This window comes from Bison bison, unplaced genomic scaffold (genome assembly GCF_000754665.1).
Source record: "Bison bison bison isolate TAMUID 2011002044 unplaced genomic scaffold, Bison_UMD1.0 scf7180017854252, whole genome shotgun sequence".
Classification (NCBI taxonomy): Eukaryota; Metazoa; Chordata; class Mammalia; order Artiodactyla; family Bovidae; genus Bison; species Bison bison.
Window position 1 is genome coordinate 700978 of NW_011484825.1, and position 23856 is coordinate 724833.

At 37.6% G+C, this 23856-nt stretch overlaps 1 protein-coding gene across 1 annotated transcript in view; it reads right to left on the bottom strand.

Moving 5' to 3' along the window:
* The window catches only part of TTC17 (tetratricopeptide repeat domain 17), a gene marked incomplete at its 5' end in the record, with an annotated part of 128678 nt that overhangs the window by 73306 nt on the left and 31516 nt on the right, over window positions 1-23856 (bottom strand). Inside the window, 13 exons of the mRNA XM_010856285.1 lie at window positions 6673-6897; window positions 7034-7111; window positions 8280-8445; window positions 8602-8717; window positions 10214-10360; window positions 12163-12275; window positions 13831-13991; window positions 15434-15573; window positions 16009-16153; window positions 16681-16790; window positions 21964-22095; window positions 22325-22436; window positions 23084-23253. Coding sequence (XP_010854587.1) covers window positions 6673-6897; window positions 7034-7111; window positions 8280-8445; window positions 8602-8717; window positions 10214-10360; window positions 12163-12275; window positions 13831-13991; window positions 15434-15573; window positions 16009-16153; window positions 16681-16790; window positions 21964-22095; window positions 22325-22436; window positions 23084-23253 — 1815 coding nt within the window. The remainder of the gene's footprint in view (window positions 1-6672; window positions 6898-7033; window positions 7112-8279; window positions 8446-8601; window positions 8718-10213; window positions 10361-12162; window positions 12276-13830; window positions 13992-15433; window positions 15574-16008; window positions 16154-16680; window positions 16791-21963; window positions 22096-22324; window positions 22437-23083; window positions 23254-23856) is intronic.

Sequence of the window (23856 nt, forward strand, 5' to 3'; positions counted from 1 at the left end):
GTTGGAGAAGACTCTTGAGAGTCCCTTGGACTGCAAGGAGATCCAACCAGTCCATTCTGAGGGAGATCAGCCCTGGGATTTCTTTGGAAGGAATGATGCTAAAGCTGAAACTTCAGTACTTTGGCCACCTCATGTGAAGAGTTGACTCACTGGAAAAGACTGATGCTGGGAGGGCTTGGGGGCAGGAGGAGAAGGGGATGACAGAGGGATTGGAGGCAGGAGGAGGAGGGGATGACAGAGGATGAGATGGCTGGATGGCATCACTGACTTGATGGACCGGAGTCTGAGTGAACTCCGGGAGTTGGTGATGGACAGGGAGGCCTGGCGTGCTGTGATTCATGGGGTCGAAAAGAGTCGGACACGACTGAGCGACTGAACTGAACTGAATGTTTCCACATGTGAATACACCACATTGTTTGTTTATCCATTCTCCTACCGATAGGCTGTTACTGGATTGTTTGCAGTTTTTGATCTACCACAGATAAATTTACTATGAAGTGAACATTGTTGTAAATGTCTTCTGATAGACATATTACTCATTTTCCTTGAGTATACATTTAGAAGTGGATCTTAAGATAGGCATACATTTAGTTTTAGGAGATCCAAGCAAATAGTTTTCCAAAATGGACATACAGACTTAATACTCCTACAAGCAAGTGTGAGAATTCACTGACTTGGTATTGTCAGTTTTTAAAATTTAGCTGTTTTAGTGAGATGCTTAAGTGGCATCTCACTGTGATTTTAATTTGCATTTCCTTGATCAGTAATAATATTGAAACGTTTTTCATATACTTAGTGGCCATTTTGGTACCCTTATTTCTGAAGTGCTGTTGTTTTCCCCATTAAAAAAAAATGGGTTGTCTTTTTGTTCTTATTGATTTGCAGGAGTTCTTTATATATATACTAGACATGATGACTTTGTTGGACATACTTACTGCAAATATCTTTCCCAGTCTGTCACTGGCCTTTTTATCTTCTTAATGGTATCTTCTGATAAACAGAAACTCTTAATTTTAGTGAAGTTCAGTTTACAGATTTTTTTCCTTTTGTAGTTAGTGCTTTGAAATCTTTGCCAGCTATAAGGTAATAAAGACTTTCTCCTATGTTTTCATCAAGAAGTTTTATTGTTTTATCTTTCACATTATGGTACATGATCCACCTCAAATTAATTTTGTATACAACATGAGGTAGGAGTCAAGGTTCATTTATTTTTCCATAGGGGATATCCAAGTACTCCATTACTACTTACTGAAAAACCCAAAGCTCCCCCAAAACACTAAACTACAGGTGTGCCTTTGTCATAAATCAGCCTATTTCTAATTTCTATATTTGAGTATCTTTGTGCCAATTCCACTGATTTAATTACATTAAGTCTCGAAATCTGATAAGTCTTCCAACTCTGTTTTTATTTCCCTAACCCCCAAACCTTTGTGCTATTCTAAGATCCATTTTTATGTAGATTTTTGAAACTATTCATCAATTCACACGCACAAATACATGCAATTGCTGGGAGTTTGGGATGAAACTGAACCTATAAATCAACTTAAAGAGAACTTACACCTTAATGATACTGAATCTTCCAATCCATGAACATGATGTATCAACATACAACCATTTATTTAGGTTTTCCCCTTAGCAATGTTTTCATGAGAGAAATCTTGTACACCTTCCTTTAGATTTATTTCTAGATATCTGCTTTTTTGATGCTATTGTAAATAGTCTTAAAATTTTATTTTCCAATTGTTTTGTGAGACTGTTTTTATAAGCAGCCCAAAGTATTCAGTTGAGATCATTTTAGTGGAAATATGCCTTTGCTTAGTATTTGCTGTGTACAAACCATTTATTCTACACTTATTTTATCATTAAAAATATTTTAAAAGATTGAAGAATGTTGTATTTCCAAACTGCACAGTATATCTCCATGAAAAGCAATACCTATAATTTTTTTCTTTTTTAAATAATGAAAGTATGATGATACATTTACAGAAGACTTGGAGAATACGGAACAAAGTTACACAGTTCCACTATATATTACAATTTTCAACATCAAACTCTCAAAATTAAAAGAATGAATAGACAGAAAAGTAGGATACAGTAGACTTGAAAAGAACTATGAACCAATTCAACATAATTATGATATATATAATTTTCACACAACAGCAGGATACAAATTCTATTTAAGTTTCCACAGACTATAAATCACGAGATATTAGAACATGTAACACCTATAATTTATCAGCTACTTGCTTCTGATTCAGGCTGTTAGGTCATCACAAATATCTCACTATAACCAAGCCAAGGTTTACAAAATATTCCAGATTAAAGAGGTCTAATGTGAGTAGTTCTCAAGTTAGATTTAAAGTAATACTTAGAGGTTTACAAGATATAAAATTAAATTCCGTACTTAAATTAAGTGTCTTTATATTTTCCATAAGGAAACAAAGTATGATTATCCCTACAACTAGAATGATAGTTGGGCAAATATTTTGTATTCAGATGAACTGGTTAGCATTTTAGAAAAAAAGAGTAATTTTCTAATTCAGTCAGAAAATAATTACTGAGTGATTGTTTTCACTGTGTTTCAAATATTGTTTTTCACACTGGGGATAGAGCAGAAAATAAGAAAGATAAACCTCTGCCTCAGTGGATCTTATAGTCTCATGTCACACAACTGTGGGGATGTCACACAATTGTGAGTAAAATGTGATAAAGAACAGCAGGGAAGAGACGTAAGTAGTACTAAGAGTTGGGAAGAGAGCGGCATTTCATATAGAGCAGTAATGGAAAGACTCACTGAGAAGTTAGTGTTTGTAAAATATTTGAAGGAAACGAGGCACAAACTAGGAAGAATCTTAGTGGAAGAAGCATTCCAAGCAGGAAGAACAGAAAACGCAAAGGTCCTAAGGAGGGACCACAGCTAGCACATTCAAGGAACTGCTTGGAGGCAAGTGAGGCTCCAACAGAATGATCAGTGGATCGATCCCACAGATATGAGGCAGGAAAAGTAACAAGGTCACGTAGGACTTTCTACCCCATTATAAATTCTTGTCTCTTATTGTGAGTTACATGGAGGGACACTGCAGAGATTTGAATAGGCAAATAACAACATCTGATTTCTAATAATAATCTCATTGTTTGCTATAATATGAATAGAGTGTAGGGAAATAAAAGCAAAAAACAGAAGCTAGTTAGGAGGCTACTGAAATAATCTAGATAAAAGATAATGATGGTTTGGATAAAAGATAATGATGGTTTGGATAAGATAGCAGTGGAAGTGAAGAGAAAGTTGCTCAGTCGTTTCTGACTCTTTGAGACCCCTGGACTGTAGCCTGCCAGGCTCCTCTGTCCATGGATGTCTTCAGGCCAGAATACTGGAGCGGGTTCCCTTCTCCAGCAGATCTTCCCAACCCAGGGATTGAACCCAGGTCTCCTGCATTGCAGGCCGATTCTTTACCAGCTGAGCCACCAGGGAAGACAGCAGTGGAGATGAAGATAAATCGTGAAATTCTGGATGTATTTTAAAAACAGAATCAGCAAGCTTAGTCAATAGATTGCATCTGCCCTGAGAGGAGAAAGGTACGAAGGATAACTCTAAGTTTCTGTCTTGAACTACTGGCTTCCCCGTTTACAGAAATGGGGAAGACCAAGACCAAATGGAACAATGTTAGGCAGCTTAGTTTTGGCCTGCAGTTTTAGTGTTTCAGACATTCAGTGTGTCTCAGACATTCACGTGGAGATGTCAGATAAACTGCTGAATAAAGGAGTCTGGAGTTCAGAGCAAAGCTGATACATGAGTCAATAAGGAAAGAATAGTGTTCTTGAGATATGGTTCTGGAACAAGTGGATATCCATGTGGATATGAACTTTGACCCTACCTAACATTACAAAGAAAATTTAACCTTAAATGGATCATAGGTCTAGATGTAAAACCTGAAACTATAAAACATCTAGAAAACAGCATAGGAAAAGATCTGTGTATATCCAAGAGTCAACTATTTAAAGACAAACCATAGGACTATTTTTTTCAACCTTCTGATAAGGACATCTTAAATCTAAGAATAGAAATCAAAAGGAATAAGATAGTAAATTAAGGGAATTTTTAAAAGCTAAGATAAAAAGGCAAAGAGAGAAAGTATTTTTAACATATGACAGATGGAGTTTAAACATTTTTTTTTTTTTGATAGAAATGTGTTTGTTTATTTGAAATTTAAATTACACTGGTGAACCTGTATTTAATCTAGCCATCCTGCTGCTACTGCTGCTGCTAAGTCGCTTCAGTCGTGTCAGACTCTGTGCGGCCCCATAGATGGCAGCCCAACAGGCTCCCCCATCCCTGGGATTCTCCAGGCAAGAACACTGGAGTGGGTTGCCATTTCCTTCTCCAATGCATGAAAGTGAAAAGTGAAAGTGAAGTCGCTCAGTCGTGTCTGACTCTTAGCGACCCCATGGACTGTAGCCCACCAGGCCCCTCCATCCATGGGATTTTCCAGGCAAGAGTACTGGAGTGGAGTGCCATTGCCTTCTCCATAAAGATTTTATTGTGTAAAGAATTCATGTAAAATTTTTAAAGATTATAACGAAACGGACAAAATTCCTACATAAACTTTTACTTTAAAAATACAATTGAAATAGAATATCCTTAAAATAGGATACACAAATTTGTTATAACAGAGAAGTAAAAAATTTTTTTAAGTAAATTTATTTTACAAATGTTAATACAGAAGCAGTGTGACTTGACTATAAGAGTGTGAACTCTGAGGCCAATCTCCCTGAGCTCAAATCCAAGCTCTTTGACTTTCTATAAATCCCTTCAGTTTTCTTTTTCTATCAAATGGGTAAACCTTATCTCAGAGGGTTGTGTGGATTAAATGAGTTATTACACGTAAAGTGCTTCATATGGTGCACTAGAAAACAATAAAAGTTAGCAGTTATTTCAATTGCTTGATAACTGTATTATCTGGTGATAATACTACAGAAATGAATATTCACAGATCTTGATTATGGAACGTATATTGGCTCAAATCTTTTTCTGAACTGTTTACTCGTCTGTATCAAAGGCATCAAAATATTCATTCTACCAGCAATCTTTCCTAAGAAAATTTTCTTTACATAATCATTTGAATTGATGGCTATAAAAACTATATAGTAATTTTTTTTTATATAATAAGGTTTAAAGATTACCAACGTTACAGTAAGGGGCTTCCTTGGTGGTTCAGAGGTAAAGAATCCTCCTGCAATGCAGGACCACAGAAGATGTGGGTTTGATCCCTGGGTTGGAAAGACTCCCTGGAGGAGGACATGGCAACCCACTCCAGTGTTCTTGCCTAGAGAATCCCATGGACAGAGGAGCCTGGCAGGCTACAATGCACAGGGTCACAAAGAGTTGGACACAATTGAAGTTACTTAGCAAAGTAACAGTGAAGTTACAATATACAAAATATTTATGTAGAGGGAAAGCTTACAAGGAAATACTTCCAAATGTTGGCAGTCGGGGGTAGGGTCTGATGAAGGTATATTCAGGGGTATTTACCCTGATTCACTTCTTTATTTTTTTATTCTTATTACAGTACCACAGTATTTAACTGAAATTTTAGTAGAATTTTCAAATACAGAAAGGCAACGAATCTCTAAAGGAGCTCTTTTTTCTTCAGAAGAATATTGCCAAAGTGCCTTGGGTGATGGTGCCAAAAAGCGAAGCGTGCCAAGTATGAAGGGAATACGGCTGTGCTGAGCCTTCTATCTGGGTGCTCCCTTTATCACATCCCGTACAGAGCGTCTGTTCTTCTACACTCATACCTGACACTGTAAACATCTGATAAATATTAGATGTACTTCTCTGGCAAGTTGGCCTTTGTATATAACACAATGGTTGTAAACTTCTACTTAGAGTCCAGTTGTGAATTTGTATTGCAAAGGAAACTTGTAATAGGCAACATTTCCTGCTAATACTGAAAGAAATTTAGTTTTGGGACACCTCAAATAAACTTAAGCCTTTCATGCACAGTACTTCTACAAGTTTCTTTGGGTATGAAACTTGGAAACATTTAGACACTAAGTATTAAAGCAATTTAATTATATATTTATTATAACTGCATTTTATCAAACCTAAAATGTCATCAATTGTAACATGTATCCTTATTTCAGAGATGTTAATATATGAAAGAAAAAAAAAGGAAGTGGTATTTTAGAAACTATGAAATAAAGTAATAAACTACAAAGCAGAGGTGTAACTCCATGGGCTGCATGAGGAAGGTTCAAGGTACGAACCTACCTACCCTTATCAAAGCAACCTTTAAACTGGCCTCTGGCTTGGTTGGCATAAAGATCTCAAGTTGTAAAACAACATAATACTAAAGGATGTGCGTGCTGTAATGAGTAGGACAAAGTGAGAAGCAGATGTTTCCGACATAAAAAGGTGGCAGTATATTTTTAGCAGCCGTGTCATTTTTAAATATGTTTCTAAAAATAAACTGCATAATTTATAAACTTCCTTTAAAATAGAGATAAACACATCAAAAATACAACAAAAGCCCTCTTACAGTATGCAAATTCTACTCTGAAAAATAAAACATGAGATTTTTTTTATGCCCTGTCTACAAAAATACAACGAATACTCTGAATTTGAGTTACCACTACATAGTACATATTGCTACAAAGGAACATGAACCTCACCTCAGAGCTATTGATGGCCAAAGCTTGAAGTAGCAGTTTAGTGGCGTCAAGATGAAGGCCATAGTGAATCAAAAGGTTGGCCAAGTTAACGAGAGGAACGTCCTGGTACTGAAGGGGAGCCAGATTCAACGCCCTCTGCAGACAAGCAATAGCGAAAGTGCTGTTTCCTACCGCTCTCCAGTAGAGGCCAGCTTCATTGAGGATCAGCCAGACAGGAGCATTAGGCTGAAAAAGCCCAGATACTTCACTTAATTCAAGAAGACAGAACTCATGCTCAAAAGAATTTTCAATACATGCATTATAACTTTTAATTACAATTACCCAGCATTTAAATTTCAGATGTCTGAAGTAGGCGGCTCACCTTGTTAATAGCATGAAATAAGAAAGACCCAATTTCTTCTTCTGGGATAGTATAATTATTAATACGGGAAAGCAAAATCTGAAAACATTAAAAGGAAGACTGAATCAATTGAAAATAACAGGGAAGACATCTGAAAAGAATTTCTACAGACAGCAATCTTTACTTGAGCTCATCAGGAACAGCTAATTTGAATAGACATTTATAATTTATATACATAACATGAGGTCACTGACATACCAACAGGTGTTACCTTACTCACACGTATGCCTTAGTTTCCTTTAACTAAAAAAAAAAAAATCAAAAGACATATACAGCACATACATATTAAGATGATCTATCATTTCCCCATTAAAGTCAACCTAAGTGTCCAGAAGCAAATGAGAAATTATTCGGAAAACAAAGCATGCAATACCTGATGCAATTACCTGCTATCCTTCCTAACTGGAAAAGCACCAGACCCTCAGTTAATCCCTTTATATTCCTGCAGCATTTATGTAACTGTGAACAACTCTAAGAGAGGGATCATGGTCTGTTATCTTCGTATTCCTAGAACTCCAAACACTGCCTGAAACATGTTTTTTTTGCTTCAGTAAATGTTGAATGAAAGCAGTAACTACTCATAGTTTCAAAATTAAATTTAACAAAGGTCATTGTGATGGTTTGTTTTCTCTTTAAAAAGGAAATTTTTTCATTTGTATCCATGGAATGGTGTTTACCCTAGGATTTATATTCAGTAATAAGATTCCTAGTTACACATAACTTATAGGAACTACAGAAGACAGCCTAACAGAACATATTTAGAGAGGTTATCAGATTCATACAAATTCCTAAGGACCTCATATGAGTCCAAAGCAGGGTTGATAAGGCCAAGGAAAGGGAATCCTCAAGCTTTCGATTTCAATTATACAAACTTCTGGTGGCTTGGAGGATGCAAAGCTAAACTGCAGTGGTCGGAATGGCCTCCACTAGGTGAACAGAGTTCTGTGTGACTCATCTTTGCAGCCCTCTTAGAGGAACAGTGCTTAGGTGGTCTGTGTAAACAGCAACCCCAAGGAACACTTTCCTGGCAGTCCTTCAACAGCATGACTGACTTCTTAATAATTTCACTAATTCGTTAACTTGATCCTTCAGTTTTATAAACTTAGAACTCAGCAACTGCCCTCTATTTAATTTTTGCTCCACCAATGAGGCTTGTGAAATCACCCAGAATGGACGGCAATAAACACCAAGCCTAAGTGAGCCTTACTTTTCGTGCATGGTCATCTGGCATTTTGGCTTTCAGATCCATGCGGACCTCTAATTCTTTGACTAAGTAGGACAGGGTCTGGCTTTTTCTGATGTCAGTTATGGAACAGTCAGGGGTTTGGGCCTCTTCTTCTGAAGAATAATCATCACTGTTGAGTTCGTGGATCCTGGTACAAGAAAAAGGAACAAAATTCATATTTTCAAAGTTTGGGTGACTTCAAAATAAAGACTTAACCTTTCAGGTCCAAGGTTGGTGCTCTCAAAGAACCGCCAGATGACAATCATGCAGAATCAAGTGCTTTGCCATATCCATAAGCACTTGCCTGAGTCCTTTGTTTTCCGGAGGCAGAAAATACGTTGGCAGTTCCCCACCAATGGGGACTCTAGGATAGCTTTCTGCACAATCAGCTCTTTTAGGCCACAGAATATGCTGCTTGTCCTAACAGAGAAAAAAAAGTTTCTCATAAATTTCTTCAGAGTCAATATTTCAACACGCTAAATGAACTTTTAAAAGAACATAAATGTTACTAGGAAAATCAGACAACAATTTAGTATTTTAGGATCTAGAGACTGAGGTAGACTCTAGAATATTCTTTCTACTGCAGATTGTTAGTCTTAAGTCAGTAATTCTACCTGCTCTACCACAGACTGGCTCAGGGTTGGGTGGCTTAACTCAGCTGAGCCAGTAAGACACAGGGAGAGGTTTGCTTTGGGATTCCAGGAAAGAAATGCTAGTCTTAGTCTCTTAAGCCACAGGAGCACATTGCTCCAGCTACTGCTGGCTGTCACCTCATTACCATGAGGAAGACCAGCTTTTGGATGGAACTAACACAGTGGATACCAAATTAAAGAAGAGGAAAACAATGGGTTACTGGGCCACTGTTCAACCAAAGCCAAAGTTCGCTGTATCTTTGGATTTCCTATAATACGAGGTGAATTTTCTTTTAAGTCAGTTTGAGGTGAAGTTTGTGACATATGCCTGGAAGCATACAGACACGTGACAAACTGGCACAGAAAACTATCTTTCCCTTAACTAAGACCTTTTGTTTTTGGCCAATGCCAAAGTTTAGCAATTATTTTATTTGTAAAGTTCCATTTTTCTAAATATAAATAATTAGTACCAGATGTTTTACTAAACTTACAGCCTGAAGCTTTCAAACTTGGGAGTTTATATTTCATATAATTAAATATAAGTGGCTGTATTAATTCTGTTAAATTCCTGAAAATTTAGTAGTGGGGGCTTCCCTGGTGGCTCAAATGGTAAAGAATCTGCCTGTAATGCAGGATACCCAGGTTTGATCCCTGGGTTGGGAAGATCCCCTAGAGAAGAGCATGGCTACCCACTCCACTATTCTTGCCTAGAAAACCCCATGGGCAGAGGATCGTGGCAGGCTATGTTAGTCTATGGAGTCACAAAGAACCAGATGACTGAGTGACTAACACTGTAAAAAAAAAAACAACACAATGTTTCTGTCTTCATATCTTGGTATCTCCATTGGCTAACATATAATTATCTCTTAGCTAGCTTGGAAATACATATTCATTTACTTGTTTATTTTCTGTATCTTCTGCTACAATGTGAGCTCCAGCAGAGCAAGGAACCTGGTATATAGTTGTGAGCTCAGTAAAAGGGTGCTGACTGAATACATGAAATATATACAAACATACATGGAGGTCACATTTAGAAACTTGTGAGGGCTGGTAATTTTACTTAGGGCTTTGATTTGACATCAGGGTGTCTATGTGCCCCATGTGGCTGGCAAGAAATCGAGACAGATCCTATGTCCTACTTATCTACCACCTAGCAGGCCTTCCATTTAATCTAAGCTTAACAACTTCTTGCTGAACAGGGCCATATTAACCAGCAGGGTTGAAGGCCACTGCTTTAAGAAATATTGTCTGAGAAAACTCCTTTATCATCCTCTACTAACTTACCCTATATGCATCAGAGTCCCTGCCCCAGATCCAGAGAACAGAATGGGCCACGGGAGAAGACTTGACCAAATCACTGATATCACTCTGATTTGCTTGAACATCAAAGTTCACAGACATCATACTGGAGGTTGAGGAATCCTCACCAAACTAGAAAATGAAAAGAAAAGTTCAATCAAATTGAAAGCAGAAAAGCAGTTGTGACTCAGATTTAACTTAAACCCAAAATGTTACTGAATAATCAAAATTAGAAGGAAATCAGAGAGTAGGTCAGCTAAAAAGCAATCAGATCTTTAATTTTCAGAACCATGCCCCAATAGTACTCGCTCCAGATAACATGTAGCTAGCAACTTTCACTCAACTAGGCCGCTGATGGAGAACACTAGTGTGGGCTGTTTTCTTCTCCCTCTACTTCCTTTCTATGATTTAGTCTCTTACAGGTTTAATGATGGCTGATTAAGAGGTTTGGTTCATTCTTCTCCCCTGTCTGGACTAAAGTGATAACTACTCTATAAAATTAGTGTGCTTAATATACCCATCACTTGGGCATTAAATACTACTGAACAATCAATTTCAAATATGTATAGCCTCCCCCCAAACCAAAGAACAATATTTGATATTCTCTCAAGATACCGTATTTCCTATGTATTTCTGGAACCTTGTTAGAGAAGAGAGTAGGACTAAGATGGGATGGAGTAGGAACAACATGAGTAAAAGGAATGAATATTACGACTTCGTAGCTCTATGCCTTGATGAACAGGAATACAGTCTTCCCCTATATAGTGGTGATGAAATTTGTGGATACATCATACTGGAAGCTACACTAGTGCATGGCAGTCTTCCAAATGGTCTTGAGACCATTATGATTTCTAAAAGTTACACTGTGTTTCAGTCTATTTCATTTCTAAATATTCCCCTTTTCTGCTTAAAATGCTTGGGTTTAAGACAGGGAGCTACAGTCTTAGAGAGTGTGAGTCTGTTCTTCCTTTACTACTCCTAAAAACTAAACATGGGATACTGCTAGGAGCTGGCTTACAATAATCACAGTAAGTTTCTGGCCTCTATTACTATTTCTCTTCCTAAATGACCTCTTAATTTTTGCTTCTTACTCTTTCCCAATGTCTGGGTTTTCTTTTCTTTTTTTTTTTTTCCAGATTAAAGCATTCTAATTTTTCATGGTCTGTCTTTCTATAGAAGCTGTCCTGATCTCTTAATTATTTTAAATGCTTTTCACTAGAAATTTCTGTATCTATAATTAAGGACATGATGGGTTTTCTATAGGAATATAATAAATGTTATTTTATTTCCAGTCTCCTTTTGAATGAAAACTGGACTCTGGTTGTACTTACTATCTATACCAGCATCAGTTACATGCTATTTGGTATCATTATGTATTATTTCTTCCCAACTAGACAGGCTGGGATGTTACGTGCGTGTGTGACTGTATGTATATGTGTATGTACCTGTGGACATACACAGAGACAGGAAGACAGAGAAAACATGCAAACAGCAATGGTGCTTAATAAACCTTTCTTGTTGTAAGATCATTTTGTTAATGCCTTTGGTTGACGCAACATAACTGGACTGATGACTTCTGCGAAGAGCATGGCTACTCTTTCCCAAATTGTAAATTCGAGGTCTTACTAAAGCAAGTTATAAGGAAAGGTAAAGGCTTTGTGTCACAGACCAATTCTAGCTCTCATGGTAAAGACAGGAATTAAACACATATGAAAAGACAAATACAGCTAGTGCTTTAGGAAACAGAAATGTCATTTATCCAGTAACTGAGTACTCTCTATAAATCTGACTTTATAAACATAACAGATATGCAAAATCTTAAATGACAATCACACATTTTAGAGCTCAAATATACAAGGAATTGGGGGTGGGAGAGCAATATTACTCTTGATATGCAAACGTTTATAAGAACTAGAAGAGACCAAGAAAAAGACCTGGACATAGTCCACGTTTTCAAAGATATCACCACGATGGTAGCGCACAGGTTGGTCCCACTGGCAATGTAAACTATGCTGCTGGTTGACTAGACGGCATATCTGATGATTTCCTGGGATACAAAAGGAAATGAAAACTGATGAAAAGATCAACAATGCCAACACAATTTTCTTTGTCTAAGTCACGTAGTATCAGCCCTGCACTCTTCAGAGCCTGGTGAGTACTCATGGAGGGGTACGTATCCAGGGGAAAATGCCTTCATGGTTCATTAAATCATTCTAAAGCCTCAATTTCTCCATCTATAAAACAAGGTGCCACTAAATAATCACTGAGGTGTCTTCTGGCAATTCTAAGATTGTAAAATCTACTGAGTAAATTGTTGTAAGACTCTGCCCATCTCTCTGGAGACAATTTGCTTTATATACTTCATAACTTTTTCAAATTTATATATAAGAGCTCTGGTTGCATTTTAGTACAGACTGAGCAGTAAGTAATCCCAAGGATCAAACATACTCTTTATACTCAAAATAGTAAAGAAAACTTGTCAGGTGAATTGTAAAATGGACTATAAATGGTCATGTGGTTGTTCAGTCACTCAGTCACGTCCAATTCTTTGCAACCCCAAGAGGCTGTAACAGCCTCTACTTATCAAGGGAGAAGGATATAATATAAGTGATTCTATTCATTTTTCTTTGGTGTCAAGTTGTCATATCTGCTCCCACAGGGTTTGATCATCAATGAAACATTCTGGATACAACCAAATCACTAATATGCTGTCAATGCCAGTTCCTTTAGACCAGTGGTTCTGTTTTGGGGTCACAGACTGTAAGAGATGCTCATAATGGGACTTCCCCAGTGGTCTAGTGGTTAAGATTCCATGCTTCATCTGCACGGGGCACATGTTCAATCCCTGGTCAGGAAACTAAGAATCTGCATATCTACATGGTGTGCCTCCCCCGCACCCCCCTCAAAGAGCTATATATCGTCTTCACAGAAAATAAGTTGTGCATATACACAACACTGTGTGTAATTTGGGGGAGGATTGCAGAATCCCCTGAAAGTAATCCATTGATGACTTTTTTTGCTTGAGACAAAGTCTAGTCTAAACTCTTCTAAAATAAAACATTTGTTTTTAATGGAAAAAAAGAACATTTAGTCTTACTGCCAGTGTTGGCTGAAAAGTGTGGATTTTTCTTCCCAAGCTGTGTCTGGCTTGCATTAACTTGCTGTAGGGCTCTGTTGCTTACAGTGAGCTTTCAGACCAGCAGCAGCAAATAGCAGTTCGTTACAAAAACAAGAATCTTAGGCCCCACCTCAGACCTACTGAGTCAAAATCAGCATTTTGACAAGATTTCCAAGAGACTGACATGCATATTAAAGTTAGAGAAGCATCAGTGTTGGCCACAGAGGGCAAAAAACTGTTGGACTCTTAGGATACAAAAGATTTGGCTTTTACTTTAAAATGTGAATTATAAAAAAGCTAGGAGGATCAAACTGGCTCCCAGGCCTGCTGGTCCACTTGCAGTGATAATTTCATTTTCAGATCGAAGGAAATCATAAGCACAGTTTTACACTGCTTTGTGGCCACGTGAAAGTTATGAAAGTGAAGCACACTAGACGTGAACTTCCTAATCTCCCTTTAAAAATTATCTGGAATCAGGACTTACCTAATTGTGCCTCTTTTGCCATCTGTGTCTCATGGATGATATTTCTTAGGATCTGCTCTTCCTGAATCAGCTTATGTTTTTCTAGGATTTCCTGCTGTCTCAGGTAGTGGTCATGTTGCTTTTGATACTCCTTCAACTCATTCAGTGTTCGCTGGAGGGATCTTAACATTTTTTAATGCCAGAAAAAGTTATAGAGCTTTAAAACTGTAAATGTTTAAGCCCACTTAAATACACAGATTTTCTGGTTCTCAGCAAAAATTGCAAGATTTTGACTTTTAGCAAACAAACACTGTACCACCATCTCAAGAACCATGGGACCAAATAAATGCTACCGCTTTATTAATATTTGGGTGGTAAAAAGACATGTGAAATTCTTCTCATAAATACAACAATTAATGACATTAAATGGTGTGGTGGACTTTGCAGGGGCCAAAAAAGATACAGAGTGATATACTATAAAGCTCTACAGATTTAACAACTCTGTTTTTCTCCACAAAGATTAGTTCCATGGATATTCAAAGCCTTTGTAGAATCTTCCTTTTCTTTTCTTTTCATTTGATTCTACCCAAACAAAAGGTTAACAAAAAGGCTCTTGCACTGGAGCTCCTTGGTTTACAGATTTGGGGGAAAACCACAGAAACTGCTTGCAAAGGAAGATTCTCTACCAGCTGATATCAATAAATCAGTAGCTTCATTATATTTAGTCACAAACATCTGATTACTTGTTACACTTAACATATGGAGATTTAAGGGCTGAACAGATTGTGTAAGAAGAGCATAATATTGGAAGAAGCTCAGCAAAGGCAAGTTCTGAGCAGGTATAACAGAAGCCAGACATAAACAAACTATCATTCTTTCCTTTTTTTACTACACCAGGCTTTTAAACAGATTGGAAAATGGAAAATTTATCCATTAAATGGAAAATTCAATGAAATCCTAATGTCCACTGAATTCTCTAATAATCAGACTCAAAATTCTGTAAGTGATGAAGCATTCACTTCTGAATTATGTGAAGTTCCTTCACGGGTCTTATTATTTATAGAATTAAATACAGTACATTTGTTATTAAGTACAAGGACCAAGCACAACAGAATCCCACTACTGTGAGACTTACACAACTCTGTAAAACACGGGCCAAATAATCTCGCTCAACATCACTTAACCAATATAAGAGCCCAACCCTAGGAGTCGAAGGGGAGAAAGATCGAACACAGCATGTGCAAGTGAGTTTACTGACAGTCTAATTCATGGAAATAAAAATGTAATCAATAGAGTTACTAATCAATAGAGTTACATCTGGCAGCATCCCCCTCCTTCACCAGACTTCATACAAGTAACTGATGATCAAGACTGTAAAGATGTAAATGATGGCATGTACTGTAAACATTCTCTAGTACCTAGAATCATTTACACAACCACTGACTTGTGCTAAGCCTCCTGGATTTGGAGAAAAAGGACAGGACTAGTAGTAGTGAAAAGGTGTTTTTCTTAATTCTAATGAACAAAGTAACACTGATTTCACCCTATACAGGTCTAACCTATGATCCTATTGTGCTTTAGTAAAATTTTTTTTGCTTCAGTAAAATTTTTTCCTCCGAGTTACCTATGTTGAGCTTCCAATTTCTGCTCGAGTTTTTGCTGACACAGGACAGCATGCTTCCTCTTTATAGCTTGCTCAAACCCAGGTTTGGCCTGTAAAGCATGGTCGTAACAGAGTACTGAGTGGTTATACTCCCCAAGCATCTAAAGAGACAAAAATACACACATACACAAACACAGGAGGGAAAAATGTTAGCCTGGCTGTATCTGTCCAAATGTCCTTACGATTTATGAGGTCACACCAAATTTCATACAGTGAACATTATTTCAATCAGTGGCCAAACCTCCACAACATGAAGTGATGCTGTACAGGATGGCTCAGCTCAAATAACTGCTATCTTAAGAGGACTACTCTGAAGAAGTTTAATATTCATATCAACTTATTATTCTTTTTTGTCAAGAGGCTAGGACACTAATGATTCATTATTGTTTGAGTTTTTTTTTCTCTTAAGTTTCTTCATTTCTATCCCCTTTCCCTTGTCCAGAACAGAAGAAAGGAAAAGGATATTTCTTTTACTAGGGGAAAAAAAAAAAGGAAAGAGCAATTGGATTGGTTTATGTAAAAAAAGTTGTATTTACTGCATATATGTTTCCTAAAGTGTAATAGCTAGTGAAGAAGTCACTGTCGTCCAGAGCTGCATGGACCACAACAGCAGCATCAGCAGAGAAGTGTGCTCTGTGCAGAACGTTCGCCAAGTTGACCAGGGCAATGTCTTTATTGTGCCTACAAGAGAAGGAGAGATGTAATTAGACATCAGGAGAGAAGCCTGTGCTCCACAATTATCTGTAACTACCTGACAGGTGCAAATTACATTCAAAGCTATTGAGCTTTGGAAAAATTTTGAGTTTGCTTACAGATGGGGAAAATAATTTAAGAAAATCCTGATGTTTCATTTTACATCATTGATGGTGCTTAACAAAAATCAAGGCTGGCAGACATTTCATGATTTTAAAATGTATTTACAGCTGACGTTTGCTTTGAGAAAAATTTAACTTTTGATAATTTCTCCAGCCTAGGTCCTTACTTCCAAGTCGCAAGTAAGTCAGCGGGCATAACACGTCAGAAGTGTGTTATGCCATTATCGCTTTGAACTCTTTGACATTTTTGACTGGACTAATTTCTCGGAACAGGGATTGAGGAGAAAGTAAGTACATACAATGCTTCTCCTTTTTTTTTTTTTTTAATATATATATTTTAACAGTCCTGAGTTATATGGAAAATCAACAGGTCCAGAAGGACAGGAATCCTACCTGGATGAGAAGTGAAGAGCTCGCATAGCACATTCCACTACTTGATATGGCTCATTCTTTATTCTCCAGTAAAATGAAGCCATGTTATACAGTACCCACGAGGAAGAGTTCTAGAAATCAAACAAATAAAATAACAACCAAATATAACTCAAGATAGTTTCTTCAACTCAGAATGCTCAAAATGAGCACCTTTACCACTCTATCTCGCCTGAAACTGGTAAAGATCAAGACTTACATAGTAGTGACAAAGCAGAGGACAAAGTACAAATAAACTGCCTGTATCAAAAGAGGTTTCTGATTATTAGTTGAACAAGTATGCTAAGGTGTGGTCTAGACAGAGAGACTGTCCAACCCTAGGCTATCATTCCAAGAGGGAAATAAAGCCGACAATCTCACCAAGCGGCCACACCTTGGGCCCTATTTCAGGACTTCAGAAGTTAGAATCTAGCCTACTTAGAAATGCTAGTTGTTCTAATATGAAATTCCTGAAATTAACATACTGTAAAGTTTCCTATTTAAACATCCGAATGAAGGTATGTATGTAAGCAAATACAATGCTTTTGTGAAAGATGTATTTTTAGTTGTCATTTTCTCAGTGTGATCAGAAACTCATTCAGATCTTCACATTGCTAAAAATGTCTACTATATATTAATAAGTATATTATTTAGTCAAGTTAAACAGAAGTTCAGATAGCAGACAGGTTTTCTCCTTTTGTGGCTTCGATTTTTTATCCCTGAACATACTCTGATTTCAACCACAGAGAGGTCAAAACACTAAACTGAACTGTGTCAAAGTAAGAAATTACAAACTCAGAATGAAAAAAGTCGTAAAATTTAAGATAAAACAGAAAAAACATATGACAGCCAACATTTGATATCTTGAATAAACAGATAGCTCATAAAAAAATCTAAACAGAGAGACAAAAAGCCAAGAGAATATGGGCCAAAAACATGGACAATTCAAAAATATGAAACAATGGCTACTTAGCAGGTGAAAAAAATACAAAACTTAACTACAAAAAATAATCTAAAAGATGCAAGTTTTTCTTTTAAAAATTGGCAAAGATTAAAAAGAATGCCAGTATTCACTATTGGCTACAGTGTATATTAACTGTAGGTTAGTAGAGCATTTCTGGGGGGGGGGTGGTGCAAAACAATTTAACAACCTGTATGTATAAAACCTTAAAAAATGTGATTACTTTTACCCCCAAACTTCATGATTAAAAATTTATCTTTGAGGATAATTTTTAACTAAAGAACTTCCCTCGTGGTCTGGTGGATAAGAATCCACCTGCCAATGCAGGGGATGTGGGTTCAGTCCCTGGTCCGGGAAGATTCCACATGCGGGGCAACTAAGCCAGTGAGCCACGACTACTGAGCCTGCGTGGCCCTAGAGGCCACACTCTGCAAAAAGAGACGGCACCACAATGAGAAGCCTGCACGCTGCAACCAGAGAGCAGCCCCTGCCCACCACAAAGAGACAAAGCTCACGTGCAGAAACAGAGACTTAGCACAACCATCAACCATAAAAAAAGAGGTTTAGCTATAAAAATATGTTAAACTAAAAAAAAAACCCTCCAAAATATTATAAAACAGTAATTATCTCTGACTTTAAATTACAAGTTTAACTTTCTCTTTTATAGATTTTTATGTAGTCTGTTTTTTAAAAAGGACCAGTTATTTTATTTTTAAAAGGTATTTTTAAGATTAAAACCAGTATAATTCTGCTTTAATCATCCATTAAGTATTCTATCTTCAAGGAAAAATTATGATTTTTGAGTAAAGCAATGAAAGATTTTAGCATTAAGTACAATTGGTTAAGGAATGCTATGCTCAATGCTCAGTTGCATTCAACTTTTTGTGACCCTCTGGACTGTAGCCCACCAGGCTTCTCTTTCTCTGGGATTTTTCAGTCAAGAATACTGGAGTGTTGCCATTTTCTCCTCTAGAAGATCTTCCCAACCCAGGGTTTGAACTCACGTCTGTTGCATTTCTTGCATTGCAGGCAGATTCTTTACCGCTGTGTCATCAGGGAGGCCCCGTGGACAATAAACAAGCAAATACACAAAATAGCAAAGGTTGTGCTGAGGGCCGAATTCATTTAACGGACCCTTGTTCCATTAGTACTCCTCCCATTTTGCAGGTGAGGAAACTGAGGCTCCCGAGATTCCACAGCCCAGAAAGGGCAACATTAGCACATGACCCTAGGTCTTGCAATCCCAAACTCTGTTCCTGCCATCCTTCTGCGGCCTCACTGTCCTCAAAGTGCTCAGTGCTGTCTCTACTCCATTCCAAGACAGCTCTGACAGTTAGAAGAAAGTCTCCTGTTGTCATGAACTGAGGTCTATACTTGGCTGGTCCCACTTTTGACTTTTGGGGCCACCCAGGACTGCCTCCTCCCCTCCTACCCAAGTCAGCCTGAAAGGTGAAGGCTGACTGCCTTAGAATTGATGCTTTTGAACTGTGGTGTTGGAGAAGACTCTTGAGAGTCCCTTGGACTGCAAGGAGAGCCAACCAGTCCATTCTGAAGGAAATCAGCCCTGGAATTTCTTTGGAAGGAATGATGCTAAAGCTGAAACTCCAGTACTCTGGCCACCTCATGCGAAGAGTTGACTCATTGGAAAAGTCTCTGATGCTGGGAGAGACTGGGGGCAGGAGGAGAAGGGGACAACAGAGGATGAGATGGCTGGATGGCATCACCGACTCGATGGACATGAGTTTGAGTGAACTCTAGGAGCTGGTGATGGACAGGGAGGCCTGGCGTGCTACAGTCCACGGGGTCGCAAAGAGTCGTACACGACTGAGCAACTGAACTGAACTGATAGGTTCTCGAAAGAGCAGATGCTATATTCTTTCACAACTGATTTATGACTTAGGCTTCAGTCTCTCTTTTAGTAGCCTTTTGAGAAAGTTTCTTTTTAAATCAACAAATGGTTTTTAATCTGTTTTTAAAACTTACATTGTGAATTGGGACAAAACGATAAATTAAAAATGCAACATGAACTACTAAAAACATCATGATAAACAGAGTACATCATATTGGAAGAGAAAAAGAAATCTTTAAAGAAAAATCTTTCAGTAAGATTTCTTATAAAATCTCCTGCCAAAGCTAGAAATGCTGGAATGTCACTATTAATTATTCTTTCTCTATTGAACACTTTTTTTCTGCCTGGCTCTTAGATACCACATTCTTCTGAACATCCTTTTGGGCTTCTTCTACTGGCCCCTCCTCCCCCTCTGCTTGACAGAAAACATAGGAGGACCCAGGACCTCTTCTCCAACTTCACTCTGCTCCAGATGACCTTACCCAATCCCATGGCTACAAATTCTCCCTGTTTAACAATTATTCTCTATCTCTAAATCCAGCTCTGACCTCTACTGGAGTTCTAGACTCAAAAAGTATTTCAGTTTAACCTGACTTAATCTTCTTCCACCCCAAACCAGCTCCTCCTCAGGTTGCTCACGTCAAAAATTAAGCAATTATCCTTGACTTCTTTTTCTCTCATTCTCCACATCTAATTAAGCAGCTTCTAAACATCTTCTGAAATAGTTTAAGTCCTTTCACTCCCACTACTAACCATTCTTGTCCAAACCATCTTCACCTCCCTCTTGAATTACTGCACTAACCCTCTAACCAGTCTATTTCCAGTTCTGGCCTCCTTGAGTCATTTCTCCATACAAGTTAGAGTGTAATTTTTAAAAACACTAATTAAATTATGTCCCTTCTCTGCTTCAGCTTCTCAGCACACCTGGAATAAAATTCAAAGTCCTAACCTTGGCTTTCAGAGCTTGAGATAATCTGGCCCTGGCCACCTTCTCTGGCTTCATTCCCTATCACCCTCCCCTTCGCTCACCAGGCTCCAGCCATACTGACCTGAATTTAATTTATAACACCTGTTACAGACTTAATGCGTCTCTCTCACCATTCATATACAGATGCTCTAACCCCCGTGTGACTATATTGAAGATAAGGCCTCTGAAGACAAAGGTTTAAAATCCAATAGGGCCAGTGCCTTTCTAAGAGGAAGATTTCTCTCTCTCTCTCCCTCTCGCACCCACTCCTCCCCAAAGTACACACAGAGAAGCCACCTGACACCACAGCCAGAAAGAGGCCATCTACAGGCCAGGAAGAGTCCTCACCATGGACTGAATCAGCCAGCAACATGATCTTGGGCTTTCCAGCCTCCAGAACTTTGAGAGTTCGGGTGCTGAAGCCGCCCAGTCTGCAGTATTCTGTGATGGCGGCCTGAGCTGACTGATACACTATCAAGCTCATTACGGCTTTGGGGCTGTTGCCTCAGCCTAGAATGCTCTTCCTTGGTCTCTGACTTTTGGTTTCTTCTTGTCATTCAAGTATCAGCTTAAATTTCATCTTTCCAGAGAGGATAACCCCACCTGCTTAATCTAAAGTAGCCACCCAATAAACCCTCTATTTTAATTTGTTATAGAGCACTTACCACTATGATCTACTTTCAACTAACAATTCTGTGAAGGATATTTTAAATCTTAGGCCAGTTTTCCCTTATTATTCATCAATTCTGGGGATGCGGTATTTTACATTACCTTCAGAAAAACAAGATGAAGAAGGTAACTTAGCTACAACAATAATCTTATATAAAGTATTTGAATAAACATATATTTGGGTATAAACAGTATAAAAATATATGTATTTGAGTACACTGTATATAAATATTACAACTACACATTTTACTTAATACCACTGCATAGAAACTAGCCTGCATTTTATGAATCTCCTTAGGCACAGAGAAGAGTAAAAACTATTTCTAAATTCCCCCATGCTATCCTCAATGATACATTTAAATTTTTGGGTCCTGTTACATAATTCTGCATTCCATTTTTTTAAAGTAGATGCTTCTTTAAAAGAAATTACATGAAGATTTTATTGTTTGTGGTGATTTTTTCCTGTTCAGAGAACAGTGATAATCTATGTATTTACTATGTGTAGTTATATATCAAAGATGCTAATGTTACATTTTCTTTCACACTCAAAATATATAATCTAGCCTATAAGCCCTATTGCTTATATTAGTTTATAATTTGTTTTTTTCAAGAATTAGTTCAAATAGAACTTTGTAGCATCTCACCCTGGTAAAGGGGACTGGATTGTCAATGCTTCTGCCTAACTTTGAACTGCACAGTTTATATGACTGTGATCAGGATTTAAAATCACTCTCTAGACAAAAACAAGCTAGGGAGGTATTTTCTGAGAGAAAAGTGCCTTCTGTTCACAGTCTCTGGGCTCTTTAGTCACTGATGACTTACCTTCTGCAGGCCTTCATGAATGAGGTGGCCTATGTCATCTATACTCCTTCCTAACCGTTTAGATAAATACGTGAAGATTGGATCTTCTTTAGGTAGTAGCGGTGCAGAAAGATTAACTCTCTCTTGTACACCCTGAAGAAGAAACAATTGAAAAAAAAGAAAAGAAAAAGGAGATTATAAGTCATAAAAGATTACAATTCGGTATCTTAAGAGTGTTTATTCTGAAGGAATTTTAAAAGTAGGAGATGTCTGTTAAAACAAAAAGCTGTTTGGAAGGAGAAAAGAAAGAAAAGAAAGAGCATGTCTAAGCCAGAGATCAAAGAAAAAAATGAAAACGAGGCCCCCCAATTTCTCTACTTACTCGCAAGTGCTGAAAAGCATGTATACTGTATGGAAGTTCTAGAATTTTAGTACAATCAGGTTGCTCAGGGTCTGGAGGGACAGGAGATTCTGTGTCTATATAATCTTCAGGGCTACAATCAAGAGGCAAGGAGTAATGAATGAATGAAAAGTGAAGAAATGCCAAGTTTTTCCCTAATTAAATCATATTCTCAAAGCATCTTACTTTACAATCAATATTAGTCAACATGCATACCTTTTTCATATAGTTGCTGTTGGAATAAACTAGTTTGAGAGTTCAACTTAAAGGAGATAAATCAAGAGTTAAACAGAAAATAATAGGTAAGTCACAGACTGTTAAGACTGTAGACTTTACAGCTAATAAGACATGCTAAACTCTTTCTAGAAATGTTAAACCAATTTACACTTCTGTATACACTTTTCCCATATTTTACCAGTTACTGATTTTTAAATATTTTTTTCCAATTTGATGAAAAATATGTTTTAGCATGTACTTACTTGATCATTACCAAGAAATATTTTTTTCCATGTGTTTATGGGCCATTTGTACTTTTTACCATAAACTGTTCAATTTTCTACTGTGATGATAAATATTTTTAATTGATTTGTAAAAATTCTATACATAGTATATATTTTGAACTTTCAAATTTGAATAGTCATCAGTTATTGAAGCTTTTTCAAATTAGAGAAATAATTTAGAATTGAGAAACATCTGTTCAGGAAGAAGTACTTTTATTTTTGGAAAGAGAATTTTTTTTACCTGATATCTTTGCTCTCCAAAGTTATGTATGTGCCATCATATAGATCTAGGTCCCCTAAGGGCACCTTGGCTTTGATGCAGTCCGGATCCTCTTTATTATGTCTCTGTTCAAGTCCTGTATCTCTGTCCTCATTCTCTTCTATGTGAATTTTTTGAGCAACTAATTGCTTCTGTTGAGAAGAAAATAAGAACTTGCTGGATTTTTCTAATATTTCAACCTACCTACCATGTAAGAGAAAGGAGAATTTAATGTGTTGACCAAGTCAGAGAATTCTAAATGTGCCCTTGGTTACCTTAGATGACATGAATGAGCTTCTCCAACAGAACATGGCATGTATACTACTGGCACATGAGTGCCTTAGAAAATGATTTCTAGCTATCTATAAAGCTATATTTAACAACTTTCTTGGCACAGGATGCTCAGCAATTGAAACTACCTTGAATTGTCCAAACATGCCATATTTCAGTCCTTCAAGACAACCAGCACGCTGATAGTACTAGCTGGAGTCACTAGGTTCGAGAGAAATTTCTGCCACTCATATTTTTTTCCCAAATGTATACTATATTTCCACTACCCAATCTTAACATTTTGCCATACTCTGCTGTGCTGCTGCTAAGTCGCTTCAGTCATGTCCGACTCCGTGCAACCCCATAGACAGCAGCCCACCAGGCTCCCCCGTCCCTGGGATTCCCCAGGCAAGAACACTGGAGTGGGTTGCCATTTCCTTCTCCAATGCATGAAAGTGAAAAGTGAAAGGGAAGTCTCTCAGTCG